The 22,118-nt window shown below is 36.5% G+C and overlaps 1 protein-coding gene and 1 long non-coding RNA gene across 4 annotated transcripts in view; one reads left to right on the top strand and one right to left on the bottom strand.

Annotated features, from left to right (window-relative positions):
• Positions 1 to 22,118, top strand: part of LOC132124503 (uncharacterized) — a 416,676-nt gene that overhangs the window by 130,013 nt on the left and 264,545 nt on the right. The gene's annotated exons all lie outside the window — the stretch shown is intronic.
• LOC132124493 (dipeptidyl aminopeptidase-like protein 6) overlaps positions 1 to 22,118 on the bottom strand; it is a 403,008-nt gene that overhangs the window by 111,058 nt on the left and 269,832 nt on the right. For all 3 annotated transcript variants that reach the window (XM_059535551.1, XM_059535552.1, XM_059535550.1), the window contains 2 exons: positions 13,997 to 14,111; positions 4,965 to 5,063 (listed from right to left, as the gene is read on the bottom strand). In XM_059535551.1, the coding sequence (XP_059391534.1) occupies positions 4,965 to 5,063; positions 13,997 to 14,111 (214 nt within the window). The remainder of the gene's footprint in view (positions 1 to 4,964; positions 5,064 to 13,996; positions 14,112 to 22,118) is intronic.

The following is a 22,118-nucleotide window of genomic DNA, read 5'->3' on the forward strand; positions in this document are numbered from 1 at the left end:
GTAACGAGCTAAAATGATGGTGTGAAAAATGGGCAGAGCATCAATCAATAGGAGAGCAGAGAAATTGTGTCATAATTTCCAGCTAAATTACTCCACCCGCTTGCTAGGTGGTGAACTGCGCTTTGTTATGATATGAATCAAAGCCAGATGAGATGAATGACTGTTAGCGCTGAGTTAATGTTCCTGTGTGAGAGTGATGAGGGTCCACTGATGCCTCCATATAGCTGCAATGCAGAAACATGAACAAAATTGTAATGAAAATGATCATCACTGTAGTTTAAATGTGTCAAAACATCTACAGAACTTAGCGACATAGCTTTTGTTGACTTAGCAGAATTTGTGAACAGAACATGATTATACTGCAGCCAGTGTTATGCTTGAAGATGATTGTGTCCCCAAAAGTTTTTTCAAAGAACTCAACAAAATTGTAACTCCTTTTATATGGCAAAGAAAAAACCCCAGGGTCAAACTCATCTCTCTACAGGCTCCATATTCAAGGGGAGGACTTAACTTACCAAATTTTAGGAATTATTACCTTGCTTCTCAGTACAGATCAATTTGGATCTGGCTGCATGCAGAGAACAGTGAAGTTAGATGGGTCCCAATAGAACAACATGAGATCTATGGCTTTAAAGGATATTCCATTCCTAGGCACAAAAAAATGTTTAACTGCACTCACAAACAACTTAATAATACTGAATACATTTGCTGCTTGGCAAGAATCTCATTCACTTCTCGACACAAATATTTCTTTTCTTAGAAGAGCACCTTTGTGGGGTAATCCCAACCTCTCACTCCACATAGCCGACTCAGTATTGCGGGGGTGGAAGGAGAGAGAAATCCATACAGTGGCTGACTTATACATTGATGATACTTTTGCTAACTTCCAACAACTAAATCAAAAATTCTACCTTCCCAAAGAAAGTTTCTTCAAATTCCTACAAATTAGAGACTGGGTTATGGAGAAATCCAAAGAAATATTCCCATACATACTGAAAGAAACTCCTCTTGAATTCCACCTATGTAATAATTTACACAGATCAACAAAAGGAATAATATCTTCTATATATGGTATCATCAATGGAAAGTTACCGATTTATGATAAAACATCTACAAAAGGGAAATGGGAAAAAGACCTAGACTGGAGTTATGAGGAGGCAGATTGGCGTCATCTATTGGAACAAGCACAGACTGTACTAACCTCCACAAAACACAGGCGAATTCAATTTAATATATTCCATAGGACATACTACACTCCTTACAGGTTACATAAAATTGACAGCAACATTTCTCCCAAATGTCAGAGATGTAAAATGATTGATGGTGATCTTATACACATGCTATGGAGTTGCCCAGTGATAGAAGAATTATGGAAACGTGTCATTGACTTAACATCAAGGGTAATAGGAAGCCAAATTGAACAGGACCCAAAACTACGGATCCTGGGAGACACAAGCTCTATTAATGTGAACTACTACAAAAAATACTTTATCTTACTTGCGAGCACTGCAGTTAAAAAAATGTATTCTGATCAACTGGAAATCAGAAAATTCGCCGCTAGTAAAACATTGGATTAATGAGCTTGTGTCTTACTGCACACCCGAAAAAATATTGTATAATGTGAGAGGGAAGCATGCAGCCTTTAGAGAAATCTGTGGTCCTTTCATAGACATTTTGCTTTCTCTAGACTTGACTGTCCATGTTAGTATGAGCCCTCCTGGATCGGCTTCAAATTAGCCCTCTGCAGACCTATCTTGTACAACTTCCTCATTAATGCATTTATTGTAAATAATGTGTAGATTTAAGTATGTGAGTATACAGATGGATATATGTATAAACTGTATAGACTGGATAGATATATAAATGAAAAGAAACTGACAACCATACAAGGGAAGAGGGTGGGGGGTGGGATGTGAAATGTTTGTGTAATATTTGTTTTTGTTTAGTACTGATTTTGTTTATTTATTTATTTTTATTTTTCTGATGTTCAAAATTTGAAAATGTTCATTCTTTGTACTTAGGATGTAAGTAATGTATCAAACTGTAGATCCTTTGCACACTCTATTTACATCTTGTAAGTAATTATGTTAATAAAAACAAATCTTTAAAAAAAAGAAGATGATTGTGTCATCATTACGATTCCTAAATGCAAGATTTTGAGTTGGTAGTAATGTAAATTTCGGTTTTAAACATAAAGCTAATGTATAACATCAGAAGACATGGAATGTAGTACACAAAAAGTATGGATGACTTTAAACTGGTGCATTTTTAAGCTGAGATACTTTAATCCCTGTTCATTGTAACTGAATGGAAAAGGCATGGAAACAGAATAAAGAAAGTCATGCAGTTTTGGTACAACAATACTAATTTTGGGGTGAACTATCCCATTAGGTCAAATATTAAAAATCAATAGCCTATTTATGAATTAAATTTTCACAATAAGATCAATAACATGCATTTAGAAATTAGACATTTAATTTCATGCTGTCTTTAAGGGTAAGTGAATCTGAAATTGATAAAACTGCAATAATAGGCAAGGATTAATTAATCAATATTAATAAATAAACAACTTCAGTGAGCTTTTGGACATTTTTGTGTGCAGTATGCATTTGATTGTCCCTGAAGCGTTAGTGGATGAGACTAGAGCATGAAGAGAGCTTCCATATCTGCACAGCCTAAAGCAGCTGATTAGAGGAGACCGCTCAATAAAGTTCAAACCAAATCAGACTGCTTAATTAATCTACACGCTGATAAATGCCTCCCTCTGTTCACATTAAGTCATCCTTCTGCATGAGGAAAAGACATCACAATCCAGACACGTGTCCACAAAGATTTAAGTCAGTGTTGTAGAGTTGCTCCAAAAAATAAAAAATACAAATTTGGAACCTTCAGACCCACTTAAACAAGTTTGAATGGCTATATCATTAGAAATAAAATATCAAAGCAGTTCATCTGCACTTGAATGCAGCAGGATTTCTTTTTGCTGGAAACGTTTTTGCAAAGAATTTTCATGGTTTCACTCAAAACAAAGTGATTTAAGTATTGTAATATTGATTAAATACAAAATAAAATATGTAATATTAAGGATTACAAAAATAATTATTTAAAAATAATTATGAAATAACAAAAATTTAAGTAAGTCCTACTTAAATGTGTCAAAATCAATTCAAGTTCAGCAAATTGAATCTAATATACATTTTTATTTCATTGCAATTAACATGCAATTACCTGCATGATTAGTTAATTAAGGATATATTCTTTAAAGTATATTATTTCTGTAATAAGTACTCCTTTTAAAAGTTCAAGTGTACTTCTTCTCCCAGGGGGAATGGATGTATGATTTAATTCTAAATTCGGATGGTCGGAAGATCGTATGTCCACGCACACGGCACGAGTGAGTTTATCTGAAAATCGTACAGACGAGATGATATACGACACAATTTTACAACCTGCGAATTCCAGAAGCAATCGCACAAAGTTGATAGACGCGTTCGACTTGAAGCACCCCTGCACGCACAGAAGGTATGACATTAAAGTACCGCGAGAGCGCTAAGAGAGCACACATATCCAATGCATTCGAATCGCTCTCGCGGTACTTTGATGCCATACAGGTGATGTCATTCTGTGGAGCGCTGCGTCAAGAACGCGCCTAATATAACTGCTCTCCCTCTCCCATAACTGCATATACAATATTGATACAAGCCGTGACTGTTTCCTACACGTACATGTTATTTTTCAGCAATAGGAAACCGGGACGTTTGGTCACTCTGTGTGTGTGTGTGTTCTTGTAGGTTTATAAATATCTGAAATAGGTATTACAATGTAAACATGGTTTGTGAGGACAATTCCTGTGCCATCGTAAACCAAATGGCTTTAAAAAAATACTATACGGTGTTTAATAGAAATTTTAAACATGCATTTTCCGTAATGGATAGAGGTAGTGTATGGGGATATACAGTATAGAATACCGTTACGTCTATGGAGAGTCCCTGTAAACTACATAATGCGTGTGTGAGAGAGAGCGCGCGAGAGAGAGAGAGAACTAAAAAGCATGGTACACGTTGCTAGAAACATCATACAGCGCTCGCTGTTCCTGTCAGACTTCAGCGAGTTTATCCTCCTGGTCAATAGTCCACATTCGCCATGGCGCTGCCCTGTTCGTGTTTCTTCTTCTGTGGTTTTCCTAGTTCGTGATTGGTCAACTTCAGATAAATCAACAAATCGGCTCGTTCAACTGCACACATGTCACGAATTCAAACCGATAGCTCACAAACTTTTTAGACATGTTTAAAAATGATTGGGAGGTCGGGAAGTGCTCGTAAGCCACTCTGCTCGGTTCGTAATTCATCGCAAATGATACGAGCCGCGACCATACGAGCATACGCGATTTCCACACGATTGAAAAAAATCGCATGCGAACTCTTACGACAGCAAAAATCGCACCGTGTACGCCCGCCTTAAGTTCACATGATCAAACCACACATTTTACAACTACAAAGTGTCACAATATTTTTGTCTAATTTTAAAAGCTATATCTATAATTTCAATCCTATTTCTTCAATGTTTTGTTTGAAAAGTATCCTTATGCTTTCTTCAAAATAAATGCCATACCAGCCATAAAATGCAATTCAGACAAGATAATTTTTGTGGTCACTATATCGGAAACTGTTAAGATCATTAAAATTTGGTCATTGGGGTTTTACTTGAGTTTTAGGAAGATCACGATTCTCAAATATTTGAAATTAATGACTTTGAAAAAAATAAATAACAAAAATGTAATCAATGCTTTCGTTTTACCATGAAGAGGAAATGAGCAATGCACAAGCTGAATTGATTATGTGCACAATGAGAATTATTGTTCGTTTTCAATGCTGAGATAATCTCTGCAATCGTATTAGATACTGGGCAGCTAATGGAAGAACCACACTAGAAGAAATCAAATGTCTGCTGATGAGAGCACTTACTGCTGATCCACTTAGCATTTGGGTCGTGAACCTTAAAGTCTTTCTTGAAGATTTCTTCCACTGTCACTTTCCCCTTAAAGGCCAGGCTATCGTCCTCACCTATAGGGAGAAATGCAAAACAGAAAATATTTTTAGCTAGTGATGGAAGAATCAAAGCTTTTGAAACGTTTAACTAATTGGACCAATTGCTTCACAAAATGATTCACTCTTTCTCTTTCTCCAAATCCATAAGAAGCCACACACTTGTGAAGCCTGCTGGTGAGAATGGTGTAAATGCAATGTAAACTCAGCTCAACCATGCATCAAAAACCTATTGCAAACCAATTGCAATTGTTTTATTGAAACTTTACTATTAAATTAGTTTTTATATGTAAACAAGTGCTAGATAGACGTGTAAACCTGTTGCGCTTGAGTCTTGCAGTCTTTTGCAGCATCTCACGCATCTCTAGACATAAAACACGTTTTACCCCATTCCACTCCCTAGCGCCTTGTGTTTTTTAAAGCAAAAATGTTCTGTGTGAATGTGCTATTAAGCATTTCCTGATTAATTTAGTTAATTGCAATATTTCTAGGTTTTTTATTTATTTATTTAAACAATAATGTAGCCTGTTATTGTCAAATCAGGCCTTAAAAACGAATTAGTTAGTTCTGGGCAAAAATGCTAATTTTCTTCTCGTTACGGTTCCATAGTTAAGTGAAGTGACATTCAGCCAAGTATGGTGACCCATACTCAGAATTTGTGCTCTGCATTTAACCCATCCGAAATGCACACACACAGAGCAGTGAACACACACACACACACTGTGAGCACACACCCGGAGCAGTGGGCAGCCATTTATGCTGCGGCGCCCAGGGAGCAGTTGGGGGTTCAATGCCTTGCTCAAGGGCACCTAAGTCGTGGTATTGAAGGTGGCGAGAGAACTGTACATGCTCTCCCCCCACCCACAATTCCTGCCGGCCTGGGACTCGTACTCACAACCTTTCGATTGGGAGTCCGACTCTCTAACCATTAGGCCACGACTTCCCCCATTAACTGTTAGAACCAAATATAAAATGTTTTTTGCTTTATTCTGAAACAAAAGTAATTAAAAATTGTATTTGATGTTAGAAAGCCTCATTAACCCGAAATCACATGACTTTCACGGTTTGAAAAGTGCTCTGAATCAGATTCAAAATAAGTAAATCGCAAAGGTTATGAAAGTTCACAAAAACGTCGTAAAAAATGGCCATCATTAGATTTAGCACCGAGACCGCCAAGTTTACATGGAGTAAATCTTCATGCCTCCATCCTCTCTTTAGTGCATGTCAAAAACTTTCAGCTTTTCTGGTTCACGGGAGGCAAACTGCATCTGCATTGAGCTAAAATTGGCTGACAGGCTCTACTTAGAGGGCAGCCTGGAGATTTTTCCTCTAAAAGAAGTGATAGTCTCTTCGGTAATGGCAACTGCAGTTCCTGGGCTTTATGTGAAAAGCATAGTGCTCTCTTAATGCTGTGGTGGAAAGTTCTGACTGTTCTAGCTTCCAGCAGCGCCTGGGCTCATTATCTCAGCTGTACCGCTGCGCTCAGGGCCCAAAGAACACCTCCATCAGGCAAATTCTGTTTGACATTACCACTCATTCATTCAGCATGTGCACAAACTCACCACCACATCAATAACTAGAGAGACCGAACACGTGGCGTAGAGGAAAACCATTTTAAATCACAAGCAATGAGAAGGAATGCGGCGGCAGCAGGACTTTGCATTAAATGACAGCCCTGTAAGGTAAGAATGAACTCCAGAATGTATTCAGTGTGCTTGACAGAGAAAGCAGGGAAGAATCTATCAACTCACGCGCCCGACTAATATTACCCTGTCACTTTGACTCGTGTACATGTGCGAGGTTCATGCGTGGGCCGGGTGCAATTCTCCAGTGCTGGAGGGGGAAAAAAAATCCAGGACATGAAAATAAACACAATCAGGCATCCCTCCAGGCACTGCTTTAGACGAATTGAATGTTTCATTATTAAAATGGACTTTGTGCATTACATCTGATGCCAGCACTAACCTGATTTATTAAGTCATAATTCTGCACATCAGATATGATCACAGTGTGCTTTCGTCTAGCATATAACTCATTTTTTATGCATAGGAAGATGCAGAAAAAGCAATATCTGTTTTGTTTCACTTTGCTGTCAGGATGGGCAGTTTTGTATGTCCTTAATGGGAAGACTGCAAAAGAGCAAACATCAGAAACCCTCAGAAAAACCGTTTGAGACAAACTAAAGAAGCATTTAGTCTTACATTGGCTAGTGGACTATAGTCTGGTCCATTCTGCAGGTTATTCTGGATAAAGGGCTGTCTGGGCTGATGTTAAATGACCAACCGCAGTATATTTTTATTTATGATTTATAGGGATTGATAAATGTACATTTGAACATAATTAAGAAAAGATTAAATAGCTGTGAACATGTATCTCTCATTTATTTATTACCAACAGGGTTCCACATGGCCACCATTTTTGTGTGTAATATGCATCAGGTGGCCCATGAACGCTCTGTGGCAATGCTACCTGAAACTCATACTAGGAAACATTTAAATGTGAGCAGAAAAAAATAGTTGCACATTACATAAACATTCAGCCATTAGGCAAACAGGATATATTAATCCTTGCCAATGAGCTCAGTCAAGTGAATTTCAAACAGTTAAAACAAAAGAAATGTCTAGGAAGCGTATTCAAGTCTTTTGCCTCGCTGTTGTGTCTATGTTAGAGCTGACAGCTGAGGGGTGATTTTCTTGCATGGTGCAAAAAAGGAGAAATGAGCCCAGCTGGAAGCTTCTCCGCCTGGCTGCCTGCTATAGACAGAATCTTCGGCATGCCTGGACTGTGCACTATTAAAGCTGAGCTGCCCACCATTGCAGCTAGATGAATATTTTCACTGTAAACGCCCATTTTCAAAGTGCATTGCCAAAAGCAAGGATTTAGGGCACAAAACTCAGTCATAGGCCTTTATTATTATAGAAAAATAATTAAGCACTCCAGCAAGTGGAAATGAATGAAATCTTTGCCGGAAAGGTCTAATGCTATTTCATGCATGTTGAGTTATTTACACTGTTAAAGAGTTGGATTCTCATGCTAAACATGGCCAACGTTTCAAAAAACGATATGAGTATTTCTGTATTCATAGTATTTCTGTGTCATATATATGTTTTCAACATGATCAGAAATGGTTCGAGCACCAACTCAGCATAGCAGAATGATTTATGAAGAATCACGTGAAACTGAAAACTGGCAAACATTTCCATTACAGGAATCAATGACTTAAAAAATAAATAAATAATAAATAGAAAAAACAGTGTTATATTCTAATAATATTTCACATTACTTTTTTACTGTATTTTGACCAAATAAAAGCAGTTTTGATAGACATGAGACTTCTTTCAAAAACATAAAAAATCTAACAGACCCAAAAATGTTAGTGTACACACTTGAATTCATTTTGAAATAAATGCATTTTACAGTTTTTATACACAAGTTTATAAAAAATAAAACACTATTTTGCATTTTAAATAAGTTAAAAGAAAAATTTCCTATTTTCTGAGCAAATATTTTTTCCCTCCCAAAACCAAACAGATTTGACTTAAATACATGTTATGCTGCACATATTTGTCACTATTCCATGCATACAGAAAACCTGCATACTGTGCATGTATGGTATGTATAGTGCAGCAATAGCATGTGTGTAAAAATGTTTTTGTTTTGCATACATCCTGCATTGTGGAAGATATGTTGTTAGAGTTTTGTGTAATGAGCTGTTAATGGGTGAAAATTCCCATATGGATGTCTTTGTGTTATATTAGAGTGGTGAAGAACCTCTCCCAGATATCCACTGCCAAGAAAAACTGAACACATAAAATGAGGACAATCACAGGCATTAATTAAAGAACAGCAAGAGCTTTCATAAGCAGCAGAAATGTGAGATGCTCTCCATTTCAAATAGTCTTTTGGAAGTTTTGTTGATTAAGAAGATCACAGTGTTATCTGTAAGACCGTCCCAATTTCATATGCACTTTGTTTGACAGACATGTGGATCCTATAGTCAGCCCTTTGGCCCAAAGTTAATAAAACGATTAAGAGGAAATGAAAACCTTCCAGTATGGTGAATGACTCATTATTTTTCTTAATAGATGGCGCTTCGTTAAATATGTTTTTAATATTTTTATTTTTGTTTTTATGTTTGAGCTTATATATCTCTATTATCGTAACAGTCTGAGTGATTCTGATTCCTGAACAGTAAACTTTGAAGTGTCAGCTTTGTGAACAAAGGTTGATTATTTATCTAGTCAGAAAGAATCATGAGCAGAAACCTTTTTATTTTGGGTATGTCATTTCTGTCTCTATGCCAAAAAAGGGGGGTGACTAGTAAGGGGTTAATGTGGAGCAGAAGTGCTATTTTCATTTGCCAATGTGAAAATGCAATGTGAATGCTAAGGGAGAAAAAAATAATTAAAGGCCATATGTGTTTTTGATGCCTTGACAATGTTTTCATTGAACCTTATGTTTAAAACATGTACACACAGGATTGTCTATGTACTCTGACAGTGTTAGTATTCATGAGAGAGTCTGGCATAACTGACCCCATTCACTGCTGTCAGCTTAGATATCAGAAAAATTATTTAAAAGCCGTTTAAAATAACAGTTTTTTTCTTCTTCTTCTTTCTTTTCCATGGCAGCTGCATTGAAAATTTCCTGGAGAGTACGACAGTGACTTGGCGGATCTCTACGCACAAGGAAAGTGCAATTTCTCTAACAACAGGACAGAGAAGTGGAAATAACTGTGGGGAGGTTATCTGACAGACCCCCCGCTATGGTGCCGTGATGTGCAACGGTTCCTAAGAGATTCACAAAATGAGAGAAAAAGGGTTTTCCATCACAAACACAAAATGAGCTCCTCTGACATGTCCAATTAGCTGTCATTGTGTCAGCCAAGCGTCAGTCTTCAGTGGGAAATGCTTCCTGCAAAAAACATAATAATAAAGCTGGGATAAAAAGAAGACCTGACCCAGTTTTCCAGTCAAAGCACTGATCGCGCCCCATCTAATCAACCTATCCATTACATGAATGAGAGGACATGCCACAGCGAGCAAACAGCGGAGACTGAGAAAAAACACTCGGGCTAAAGGAATGCAGAGTAACATCAATGATGGAGTGTGGTATAGGGTGTCAGGAGCATTTTGTTTCTGACATTGTGGATAATGCTGAACTGTTCATCAGTGGGCCAGCGGGGAGGATGGTGAACTGACAGGGGTGCTTTTACTATGACCTTCTTTTGGGACTTGCGGGAAGTTGAAATTATATTTTTGAAAAAATAGGGTCTTTAAATTGTAATAATTGTAGTTTTTTTTTCACAAAAAAAATAAATAAATACATAATTATATAAAAAATGCATTAAAAATAAACATTAAAAATATAAATATTCTAAAAGAAAATTTTCATTAATATTGTCTGTAATATTTTTAATGTCTTTTGTTTACTAAGGCTGCATTTATTTGATTGAAATTTCAAGCAATATTGTGAAATATTATTACAGTTGAAAACAACAGGTTTTTTATTATTGTAATTATAAAATATTTCCAAATAGGATATTATTCCTGTGATGCAAAGCTGAATTTTCAGCAGCCAATACCTCTTCAGTCTTCAGTGTCACATGATGCTTCAGAAATCATTCTGATATGCCGATTTGCTTCTTAAGAAACAATTCTTTCTTATTATCAGAAGTGGAAAATGGTTGTGTTACTTTATAAAGTATGGAATTTATTTATTATTTATTATTATTTCCTTCAGGATCTTTTGATGACCAGAAACTTTAAAGCACTGCTTGTATTTGAAATATATATTATGAACATCGTTATGTAGTGGGACAAGATGTGAGTATTACAGTGTTGTTGTTTTTGTTGTGTTAGTTTTTTTTACAGGCGATGCGTGAGTTGTCTCGATGTGTACTGTACATTACCGTGAATTTTAGGGTACCGCTTGTGTGTCAGAGCACCACTCTGCATCATTGCCTGAGGACCGTCTGTCCAGTTTTGCGTTTCAGCATGAACATATATGGAATTACCTTATTTCTTTTTACGTGGCAAATGATTTTATGCTATTTTTAGGAGGAATAGTCCTGAATAAACCCCACCATACATGTTTTCTCATTAAACATCCTGTTTCACTATCAAATGTCACACTGTAGAAGTAAAATATATTGCGAATGATACATCATGTTGACTTGAAGAATAGGATTATTTGCAATATGCCATTCCTGGATAAATCAGGTGCCCTTAACTAAGTGACCTGTTTTACAGGCATGTGAGAGTCTGCAGAGATGTTTCAGATGCTGTCCTATGTCCCGTCCCGCAGTTTTGGAAAAGTCTCAGGACTCAAGCTAGAGACACCACCTGCTCAGTCTGTATGACCTGTGCTCATTCTCTCTTCCTCTTTCAGCCCAAAATGGACAGAAGATGATGTAACTACACACACACACACACACACAAAAATGCTCTCAAGCTCAAAGACAGAAGACAAATCAAACAGGGTGTCACATCTCAATATCAGCCTCCCAATAGAAGACTTTACACTAAGCTTATTATTAGAGAAACATTTAAATTTATGGAAACAGACAAAACTTCTCAATTAGTTTCTCAAAGACTGAACTTGCTAGCTTAATGGAGGCAAACCAGCATTCACAGCACATGAATTAAAGCATGGCTGGGAGATTTTAATGGCTTTAAGAGAGCAAGGGAAAACAGAGATTTATAATGCCCAGTAGCAGGCTTCATTGACCACGTACACACTGCAGTTAAACATGGTAGATCCTCCTCTAGAGAGAACTTAACTACCCGTTCTGTACACAGACTGATTGCTTCTTTTGCTGCTGTTTTGATGGCAGAGAAAAAAAAACACAATATAACTACCGGTAGCTGATTTTTGGCTGTGGAACTAAGAAGCAATTTTGTAACACTTTACAGTGTTTTTTTTTTTTTTTTTTTTTTGCATGTTACATGTATTTACTATAAAAATAAACAGTAAATTATGCATAATTACAAGCAACTTGATGCCTGATACTTACAGTATATTATTAACTGTGTAATTATTATTTAAAAATATATATTTTAAATAAAAATAATTTTTTTGTAACAGTTTTTCATGGCTGTGGCCAAAAGTGACTACATTTGATATTATTTTGGGACAGGCACGTGCACACATAGACATGAAAGGGGGCTTGAGCACCTGCCCTTTTTATTCCTGGAGAGAAAGTGCCCTTTTTTCTGGGATGCTTTTTTTTTTTTTTTTTTTGAAAAATAATATATATTTCTGTTTGCACACAGCTTCCCTGTCAAACAAATATATTTATTGAAATATAGTATCTAAATATCAGGCCAGGAGTTCTGAAGCGCTCCCTCTCCCTCTCCCCCGATTGTTAAACCCGATTGTATTGCTTCCGCTAAAGAAAATAGTCCGCTCCGTCTCTACGGTTAGAATCCTGTGAGTCCATAGCAACGCTCTGTTTTTCATGGCAACGGTCTGTTATACTCCGCACAGCGGTCTGTTGGTTATAAAAGACCGCATTCTACATTGGAATTCAACCAAGCCATGTAATAAAATAAGTTAATAAAATAAGCATATATCACCACCAGGTGATATGTTTTAGTTATTTTGTTTATCCTATTTACCTGCATTTCCCTGTCAATTAGATGCAAATGTGCGCATTTTAGCTAGTTGACGCCTAATTTGCATACTCTAAAAAATGTAGTAAATCTGAGTAACTGCATCTGGTACATTAATAAATAAAACTGAGTAGAAATAAGTTAACATTAAACTTTAAAAATAACAATATTTATAAATTAACTATTTAAGTAATTTAACTTGTTTTATTTCCTCGAAACCTTTATAAAATAGTATTCCATACCACCACAAATACATACATGACATTGGCTTTTATTGAATTTTTACTCAATTATTTTGGTAAGTTTAATTTTAAAGTGTTATGTATTCTGATAACACCAAAATAATTAAAACGATGTAGTGCCTTGTGCAAAAATAAACAAATTATTAGTAAAACACGCCCCTCTGTTTGATGCAGTTATTTAGGTTATTCTAAATATGAAGAGTTGCCATCTGAAATTTCCTTCAATAATGATCATTTTTATCAAGCTTGTATGTTTATGTTCACTTATTTCACATTACTGGCAATGAAAATTACCTATTAATTGTCATTTAAGTTAAATTACTGAACTTAAATCCGAGCTTGAAAAAAAAAAGCTCATAAGAAAATTTGCATCTGAACTCTTCATATATACTTGAAACTAGTAGCATAGAAAATGTTTTCAAAACATGCACATTGTGGAATGGTTTCCTTTGCTGCTCTATAAACCTAGTGAATACTAAGGAGACCATGGTTTCTGTGAACTGACTATTTTGTAGACATCTTTTGAAAATGAAACAATTGGGTGAGTTTGAGGAAGATAAAATTAATTAACTTTTTAAATTATTTTTTTTTAAAAGGAAGTCAGAATTGCGTTAATTTATATATATATATATATATATATATATATATACTTTTTTTGTTAAAAAAAATAAAAAACTAATTATGAGAAGTGCCCTTTATTTCACTTGAGCCCCTGCCCCTCAAAATGTCTGTGCACGTCCCTGTTTTGGGACATATTTATTTTTTGTTACATATGCAACCAATTTAGTTGCAGTTTGAAGCCTGTTATTACACTTCACTAGAACCCTTCTAAGTGTTGATTTTGTTTGTGTGGTTGTGTCACCAATTGAAATTTCTAAGTACAAGACAAGATGTTCTGGAAAACAGTCAAGGTGTTCTGGCAGGATGTGGTGACATGAGAGGCTATGTCTGTATAGGATTGTGCACCTGTATTTGACACTTGAAATGTGCTGGTTTGTTTACAGCATTATAAGTGTGTGTGTGTGTGTGTGTGTGTGTGTGTGTGTGTGTGGCCAGAGGCTCATGGCCCCGGGCCCTTTGCTCGCAGGCTGTGTACCTGGAGTCAGCAGAATGACAGAGGTGACGATCAGAGAGCAGATGACCAGAATAACAAGCAGTGCAATCGCTATTCCCTTCCAGTTCCTCTGCGGAGGGTTACTTCCCACCAGCTCCTAAAGAAAGAGATGGACAAAGAGAGAGAAAACATCTGAGTCGATGAATGCAAATGGGAGGTTAGTCAAGGACAGTTGTGTGTCAGTGAGCAACACCTCCTGGGAAACTGCTGTTGGCCTAAAACAATTTCTGCCATCATCTCTCATAGGCTGCATTTATTTGATATGAAATACATGTAAAATATTATTACAAATTTTAATATCCTTTAAAAAATACATAAAGAAATGTAATCGAAAGCTGTTTTTACCAGCTATTACTCCAGCCTTTAGTGTCACATTATCCTTCAGAAATAATTTTTACATGTTGATTTCTAAAGAAACTGTTCTTTTTATTATCAATGTTGAAGGCTTTTTTTTTAGAATTATTTGATGAATAAAAAGTTCAAAAGAACAGCATTTATTTCAAATTCTGTAACATCTTTCCTTACACTTTTGAGCAATTTAATGGATCCTTGCCAAAGAAAAGTATTAATTTATTTCAGTATAATAAAAAATTTTACTGACCCCAAATTTTGGTTGTTGTTTTTTCCTTCTTTCTTTCTTTCTTTCTTTCTTTCTTTCTTTCTTTCTTTCTTTCTTTCTTTTTTATTTAAATTTTTTTTCAGCATTTCTGGAAGATTTATTTGTTAAAAAAAGTATAAGGCTCTGCAAAGCCTGAGGGCATTTTAATTTCGAAAGGCCAGAAAATGCATACATCATTTATATTTGGTCCATGTGTTGCAAAAAACTATGTAGAGCAGTGTTTCTCAATATTTTTTGGGGGAATTGAAAAAAGTAATGAATAATAATAATAATAATAATAATAGGGTGACCATACGGGACGACGGAACTTGCGACCATAGTTGGCTAACGATGCTTTTGGGAAACGCACCCCAGGATTTTAATAATGGCTAAATTATCCAGGGGTGCGTTTCCCAAAAGCATTGTTAGCCAACTATCGTCGCAAGTTCCGTCGTTATCAACGTAGTTCAACGATTCGGTGTTTCCCGAAACCATAGTTCAAACGAACATTCGCAAATTGCATCGTAAACTTTTGTCGTTGGAACGACAGCTCTCCACCTGTGGTTAGAAGCATAGTTCGTCGTTAGTTTGCTGTGTCGACGTCGTTGATTGTGCCACACCTGGGCTATGTTCTATTCAGAGTTATCGACCCTATGCCCTATTCCTTTAGACGATTTCACCATCCACTTTTAATGATTTAAAAGACTTAAAGTTGTGGTTAAAGTTTATTACCTAATTCGCCTTCTTTATTTTTATTACAAAAGCAGTTTGAAACTATATAGCAACGCGGCCCTCGCAATTATTCTCCCTTCGAAGTGCCACCTGGAAGCATTAATCTTGCCGATTGGAACACAGCCGCATCGTTTCGTTTGTGCGAAGAAACGGTGAGTTTGTCGAGTGAGTTACCTTTGTAAAAACATTCCAAAAGACATATTTGTCATATAACAATATTGGTAAAACAGTGTGTTAGAGGTTTTCACTTATATAAAATGTTAACACTCAAATCAAAGTAATTTTATAGTAAATGAATGTACCAAAATAAAGTAACAAAAATGTATAAATATGTGAGAGATTTTGTTGTTTTTACAGAATTATAAAATAGAATACTCTCTACAAATGTGTTTGTGTACGTATATATATATATATATATATATATAAAGAGAGAGAGAGAGAGAGACAGACAGACACACAGTATAGACACTGTTTGCAAAATTATTTTTTTTGTGCGTGTTTTTAAGTGTTCATTTAATGCATATCAGCAAATAAACCAAATATTTAACAGATGTTATGTCATATTAAATAAATGGTTTAAACTGCAATGGTGGCTGGATGCTGCACAGGTGACAGGAGGTATGGGTGAAGAAGATATCCTGTCTCCCAGCAGCCAGCTATCACCAAAGGCATGCATCCTCTTCAGCCACCTGCAAACTGCAGAAGTGGCCCACACAAAAGAGTCATGTGTGCTTCCATCACCCATCCATCAGGCCATCACCCACCACCTCCAGAAATTTCCAACAGCATAATAATGGAGTGAAGTTAACAATTGAATTTAAAGCAATGTTTCTTCTTATTGCCCTCTGAAGATATGAAGCCTGATGTTAGAGGACCAGGCAGGAGGGGGCCTGATGTTGAAGGGCCAGACTGGAGAGGGCCTGATGCTGGAGGGCCAGACTGGAGAGGGCCTGATGTTGGAGGGCCAGACTGGAGAGGGCCTGATGTTGGAGGCCTGAACTTTGAAGGCAAAGGCCTGGTTGATCCACATGTATACCTCCAAGGATCCTTCCATTGCAACAGGCCCCAGGATGGCCAAAACTTTCTCTTCCTCTGGGACAGTAGGAACTGAATTGATAGCCCAACAGTCTTGTTTGCTTCCCTTACGTGCCAGAGCCTTCCATTGTGTCACACTTGCAAAGTCCCTCCACTTATTCCTGACTTCTGGGCTTTGTTCGTATCCATAGCCAGCATCATTTACTTTTGGAGTGATTTCTGCACAGATTTTATTTTTGTGAGCATTTGTAATGCTGTTTTGCAGCTTTGAAAATAGCTGGACTTTATTATTTTCCACCTCCTCCAAAAGAACTGCAATTTCATGCTTTGAAAATGTGAGTTTTCGGGCAATTTTCATTAACACATGGCATAATGGCAAGGAGACTTAAATAGGAAAAATTTAGCAAAATAAGCATCAGGTGTCCACAACAGTACACCACAGTTAAAAAAACATATTTTTAAAATTGTGGTTAAGTAGCCTATCACTATATATTAAATAAGGAATAGTATGTATATGAAATTGTGAAATTATTGACATTGGGATCAGAAAAGAGCACATTTTTAACTCCGTGTGTGTATAATGTATTGCAGAACAAATGAATGATTCGCTATTACTCGACTCCTACGTAACATAATTTCTAAAGCGTAATTCGAGTCTAAGAAAAGAGAAAATAAAACCAAATTACTGTAGGTGGCAGTATGTGCTCATGTCTCCAGTCAGCCATTAGATCGAAGAAGAAGAAGAACGACGGCTCAAACCAACGTAGTTTGAACCATGGATCTGTGACACAGGTGCCATGGTTTCGGGAAACAGTCGTGACTAGGTCGTTCATTTTCATAACGATGCATCGTTCTATGGTGGTTAATCAGCGAGTTACGTCGTTGTAGGGGAAACGCACCCCAGGTTTTGGCTATTTGCACTGTGCAGGTTGATCGTTGTGTAACATTCATGAGAGCTATAAAGAGCAGATGGCTCCTTATGCTTTCGAATCGCTTTCACGTGTTTGTTCGTTCGTTTGATTTGAAGCGTTGTGGCGCAAGCCAAGTTCAAGTCAATCGAACGAACAGAAACACATGCGCATATTTGCATCGCTTTGATCGTTCCCTCTAGATCTCACGGTATCACACGCATGCCCACGATTGGTCTATTATGTACAATACCTGCATGTTATTGGTCAAAATGCTCTGGATGTTTTAAGCAATATTAAAATCCTGGCCGGCCGGGACGTGTCCCGTATGAACGGCGCATATGGCCACCCTAAATAATAATAATAATAATAATAATAATAATAATAAAATCCTTGTTTTAGAAAATACCCTATTTTTTGAGAATATATTGATTTCCTTTGTTTCTTGGACATAATTTGGGTGGGTAAATACATTTACACATTTACACAAGCATTTGGAAGAAATGTAAACCCTTTTTTTAGTTTACTATATTTCATGATTTTGTGAGAATATTTCAAAGTTTGCTTAGAAATACTTAAAAGAAAACTGGCACACCACACCGAGAAAAAAAAAAGTGAAATGTAACAGTTTTTACCGTATGTTTTGATAAAAAAAAATAAAAAAAAATTATATATATATATATATATATATATATATATATATATATATATATATATACTATTATTATTATTAATTCAACATTACCGAGCAGAAGAGATTTGTTTCAAAACCATTAAACAATAATACTGACTGATTATTAGCCCATTTATATTTTAAAACCACATGACATTCATTACATATTCGATTTGACTGGACTTGAAATATCATCATCATTAGTTTCCCAAGGATCAAAAAAAGCCATGTGAATATAATTTAGGCTTTATTTATGAGTGCTGAATAGCCTAAGCTGTTCTGAAATTTGGCATTTAAACCAACCACAGCCATTCAGCAAACAAAAAGCATTAATAATTTTTTTTCTAAACAAGAAAAAGCATCTCATGCTTCATTGTGTCAAACGCTTGCTGTTGTTTTCACTAAAAGTTCGGCAGCGGCACTGCAGAAAGCGGAGCGAACTCTTATGTAAAGAGTCATTGCAATGGAAACGATACACTGTCTATTCTAGAAGGGGTAGTATTGGTGTAAACCAGCATCTAACAAGGGCACAAATGGTGCAACATGATGCGTAAAAGCACACAGATCGAGCTATAATCAGTCGTTCAGTAACTGACAGCGAACGCTACAGTAAATGGATGCCGTGTTTCTGATGCACTTATGCTTTGCTCTACCAACAAGTTGACAGAAATATATAAAGTGTGCTTTGATAAATCCACTGTAAAGACATGTTAGGATGTGGGAGACCATTTCAGCAGTTTCAGGTCATCTTTAGTGTAAACTTGCCACAATAAACTCAATAAACCAGAGCAGAGAACATCTCTTGTTCATACAGATGCCGCCAAAATATAGGAATCACAACGAGCAGACAGTCAGTAGACACAAAGCATTTGAACTTAAATCAGAATGCATGCAAACAGAGTTGAAAGTAGCATGTGGCTGTGCCCTGTTCTCGCAGGTGACGTTTTTATTGGACTCAACTCAGACTAATGGAGGGGAAGTCTAGTGGTGAGGGCGGCATTAAACTCTTTAAGGCCTGAGCTGTTAGTGACCTTGTTCATGTCTTAATTGAATAGTGCGGCAGACATCATTAGCCTGGAGATAACAGTAGCCAGAGCCTGTTTACTGGGACGCACATTACAGAGACTCATTAAAGTCCCTTTCTCGGTCTCTAACTCTCTCTCTCTCTCTGTTTCTGTTTCTCTCTTCCTCTCCTGCATACAGACCAAGCTGCTGAACCTGACACAGCATTACAGAGCTAACCACCAGTGGAGACTTTAACCCTGTCCTGCCCCACATGTGCACTCTGAATGACAATAACAGCTGTTTACCCACAAGAGAGAGATTAGGTGTGTGTGAATTACCAGAATACTACATGGTCACCTCTCATACTTTTTCGGCAGCAGCGTCTCTACCAATTGCGAATCAGCGAGTTTAACTTCTTCAAAAACAGCAACGTTACTTCAGAGCTACTGTGAAATGTCATGAAGCTTTTCAATTGCAAAACTATTTTGTGGATAAAGTCACGGGTCAGCGCTAACAAGTTTATTTGTGTGTTTGTTCCCCCTGTGCTCACCACCGTGTGTCTGTACTGTTGGCTATTTGTGTATGTTTGTAGGAGAGAGTGGCAGAAATGTGTGAGAGAGCAGGATAAATAAAGTGTGCTTTCAATAAAAAAAATAAATAAATTCCAACGCTTTATCTGTCATGCATAGATGCAGCATCCTCATTTGTGTGTGTGTGTGTGTGTGTATGTGTCTGTGTACATATATATATATATATATATATATATATATATATATATATATATATATATATATATATATATATATATATATATAAATATCAAATTTGAGCAAATGTAGCAGGTAATCCAGGCATTCCATGCATACAGATCATTCACTTACTATTCACAATATACACGCAGCATACTGAAATATAGTAGGAGTTGTATGGTAGTATGCCATTCCAAACACAGCTTCTGTACTGATTTCAGTGTACTTGAGTTATATTTAGCAGATTCTGGTAAATATAGTAGGTCATCGGGGGATTTGATGCATACAGAAAATCTGCACACTACGCACAGCATACATACTGGAGACTGCAGAAATAGTAAGAGTTGTATGATAGCATGGCATTTCGAACACAGCATGAGTCCTCCCGTGTGCTAAGCCTTCCTCTTGTGGATTTACCTTCTGTATGGATATCAGAGATTATTTATATCTCCATGATTGTTCCGAGTGCTGTGATACCTAACTAATAATAATAAATTATATAAAAAAAGTTTATCTCAGTTTACACAAAACTATGAAGCAACACAACTTTACAACACTGATAATAAGAATATTTTTCCTGAGCACCAAATCTGCAAATTAGAATGATTTCTGACAAATCATGTGTCACTGAAGACTGGAGTAATAACTACTGAAAACACAGCTTTCCGGTCACATGAATAAACTGCACTTTCAAATATAATAAAACATAAAATAGTGTTCACTTTTTGTTCACTTTTTGACTTGATTAAATGGTCTCTTTTTGTGGGCTGTTTCAGAAAAACGTGCAAAATAAAACTATTTTCTCTATTCTTATTTCACTGAATGCTGTGTGTGGCCCAAAGACGCCTGGTTGTGTGAGACCTGCAATACAGTCTAGCAATGGCCCACACCTGCCCTCTCATAAGACAAAAACAATGACGAAGGGACAACCCAGATCTATGACATCCATCCTGGGCCATTATTATAATGACAGTGCCATTAGAGCTGCTGCTTAGTGAACACACCACAAACCTGTTTATGACAAGCCCTCTGCCTTCCATTAAACCACTGCACACTTTCCTGCCAGGAGAGCTATTATACTTTATAATGGCTGAGTCCAGAATACCATCATGTTTGTTTTATATTGTTTTACCAGCAACTCAAAACAATAATTAAAAAAAACAATAACGACAACTACAGCATGCTTTCATATGTAAAACACAAACACACACACACACAGTAGATAATAATCTACTGCCATGTTGTGTGCACAAAGAGAAAGCATACAGAAAAAAGAGAAAGTGTTTTGGCAGGTGTGAAATGAATACAGATCTGTTGATAACAACTGTAGGGAAGACTACAGCTTACAAAGTAAAAAAAAGAAAAATAAGAAAACAACTTCAATGTACAAGCTTCATTTCTGCATTTCTCTCTTTGACATATAGCACTAGTAAATTACTTTAGATACAGAATGTGTGGCATGACTCACATGTGAATACTGCACCGCTACTTTGCCTATACTTGAGTTCTACTATCTAAACAGCTGGAGGTTGAAATGAATGAAAAAGATTTGCATCTATAAATAAACATGTCACCGGAGCATAAAATGTGACAATAACTTGACATTATCATTGGAACAAGGGATTGGCAATGCCCTAAAATCACAGGAACTGAAGGATTTGAATGTACGATATTAAAATTGTTCGCTTATTTGTGACACGCACTGAACTAAACACACACACACACACACATACACATATACAGTGTATTTTGCCACCCTGAAATAACATAATCCTCTGGAAAATTTCAGACGCTCATTAGCTACTGCCTTAATGGATATGCTAGTAGAGTAGTAGTAGTTCTTTTGTGATATGAAGAGTGAAAGTTAGGCAACTGAACACACACTATTGTGCTTTACCAACTGAGACAATGGGATAATCTACGAAGAAGCAGAAAAGCAGAAGACAAAGACAAAAAAAAACGAGTGTAAACATCGGTGAGGCACAACAGAAGGTGGAGATATCTGATGACAGAGAATCCTGAACAGTGACTCCCATGTTGACTATTTTTTGTAGGACAGGTAATTTAATTAATTAATTGTTTTTTAAAGGTAAATACCATTGTGGTATTGGTATCTAAAGTTCACACAAAAAAAAACAGCAGTGCTAATGCTAAAGAATAACTCAATGCACCTTTAACAATAATCAAAAAATAGTAAAGTCCATTGACCTAAAAACTGCCAAGCTACACGTCTATCAAAGCAACTCTGGCCCATTCATATACTATTTAGCTTTCGACATGGCTTGTCAAGTTAGATTTTAGAGGTGAAACTATCCAGTTAATCAGGCTTGCTTTGACATTACAGAAGTGGAAGTGACATTTGTGAAATGTCTAAACAACAGAAGGGTGGATTCCTGAGCCCTTT

The sequence above is a fragment of the Carassius carassius genome, chromosome 42 (genome assembly GCF_963082965.1).
Source record: "Carassius carassius chromosome 42, fCarCar2.1, whole genome shotgun sequence".
Lineage (NCBI taxonomy): Eukaryota > Metazoa > Chordata > Actinopteri > Cypriniformes > Cyprinidae > Carassius > Carassius carassius.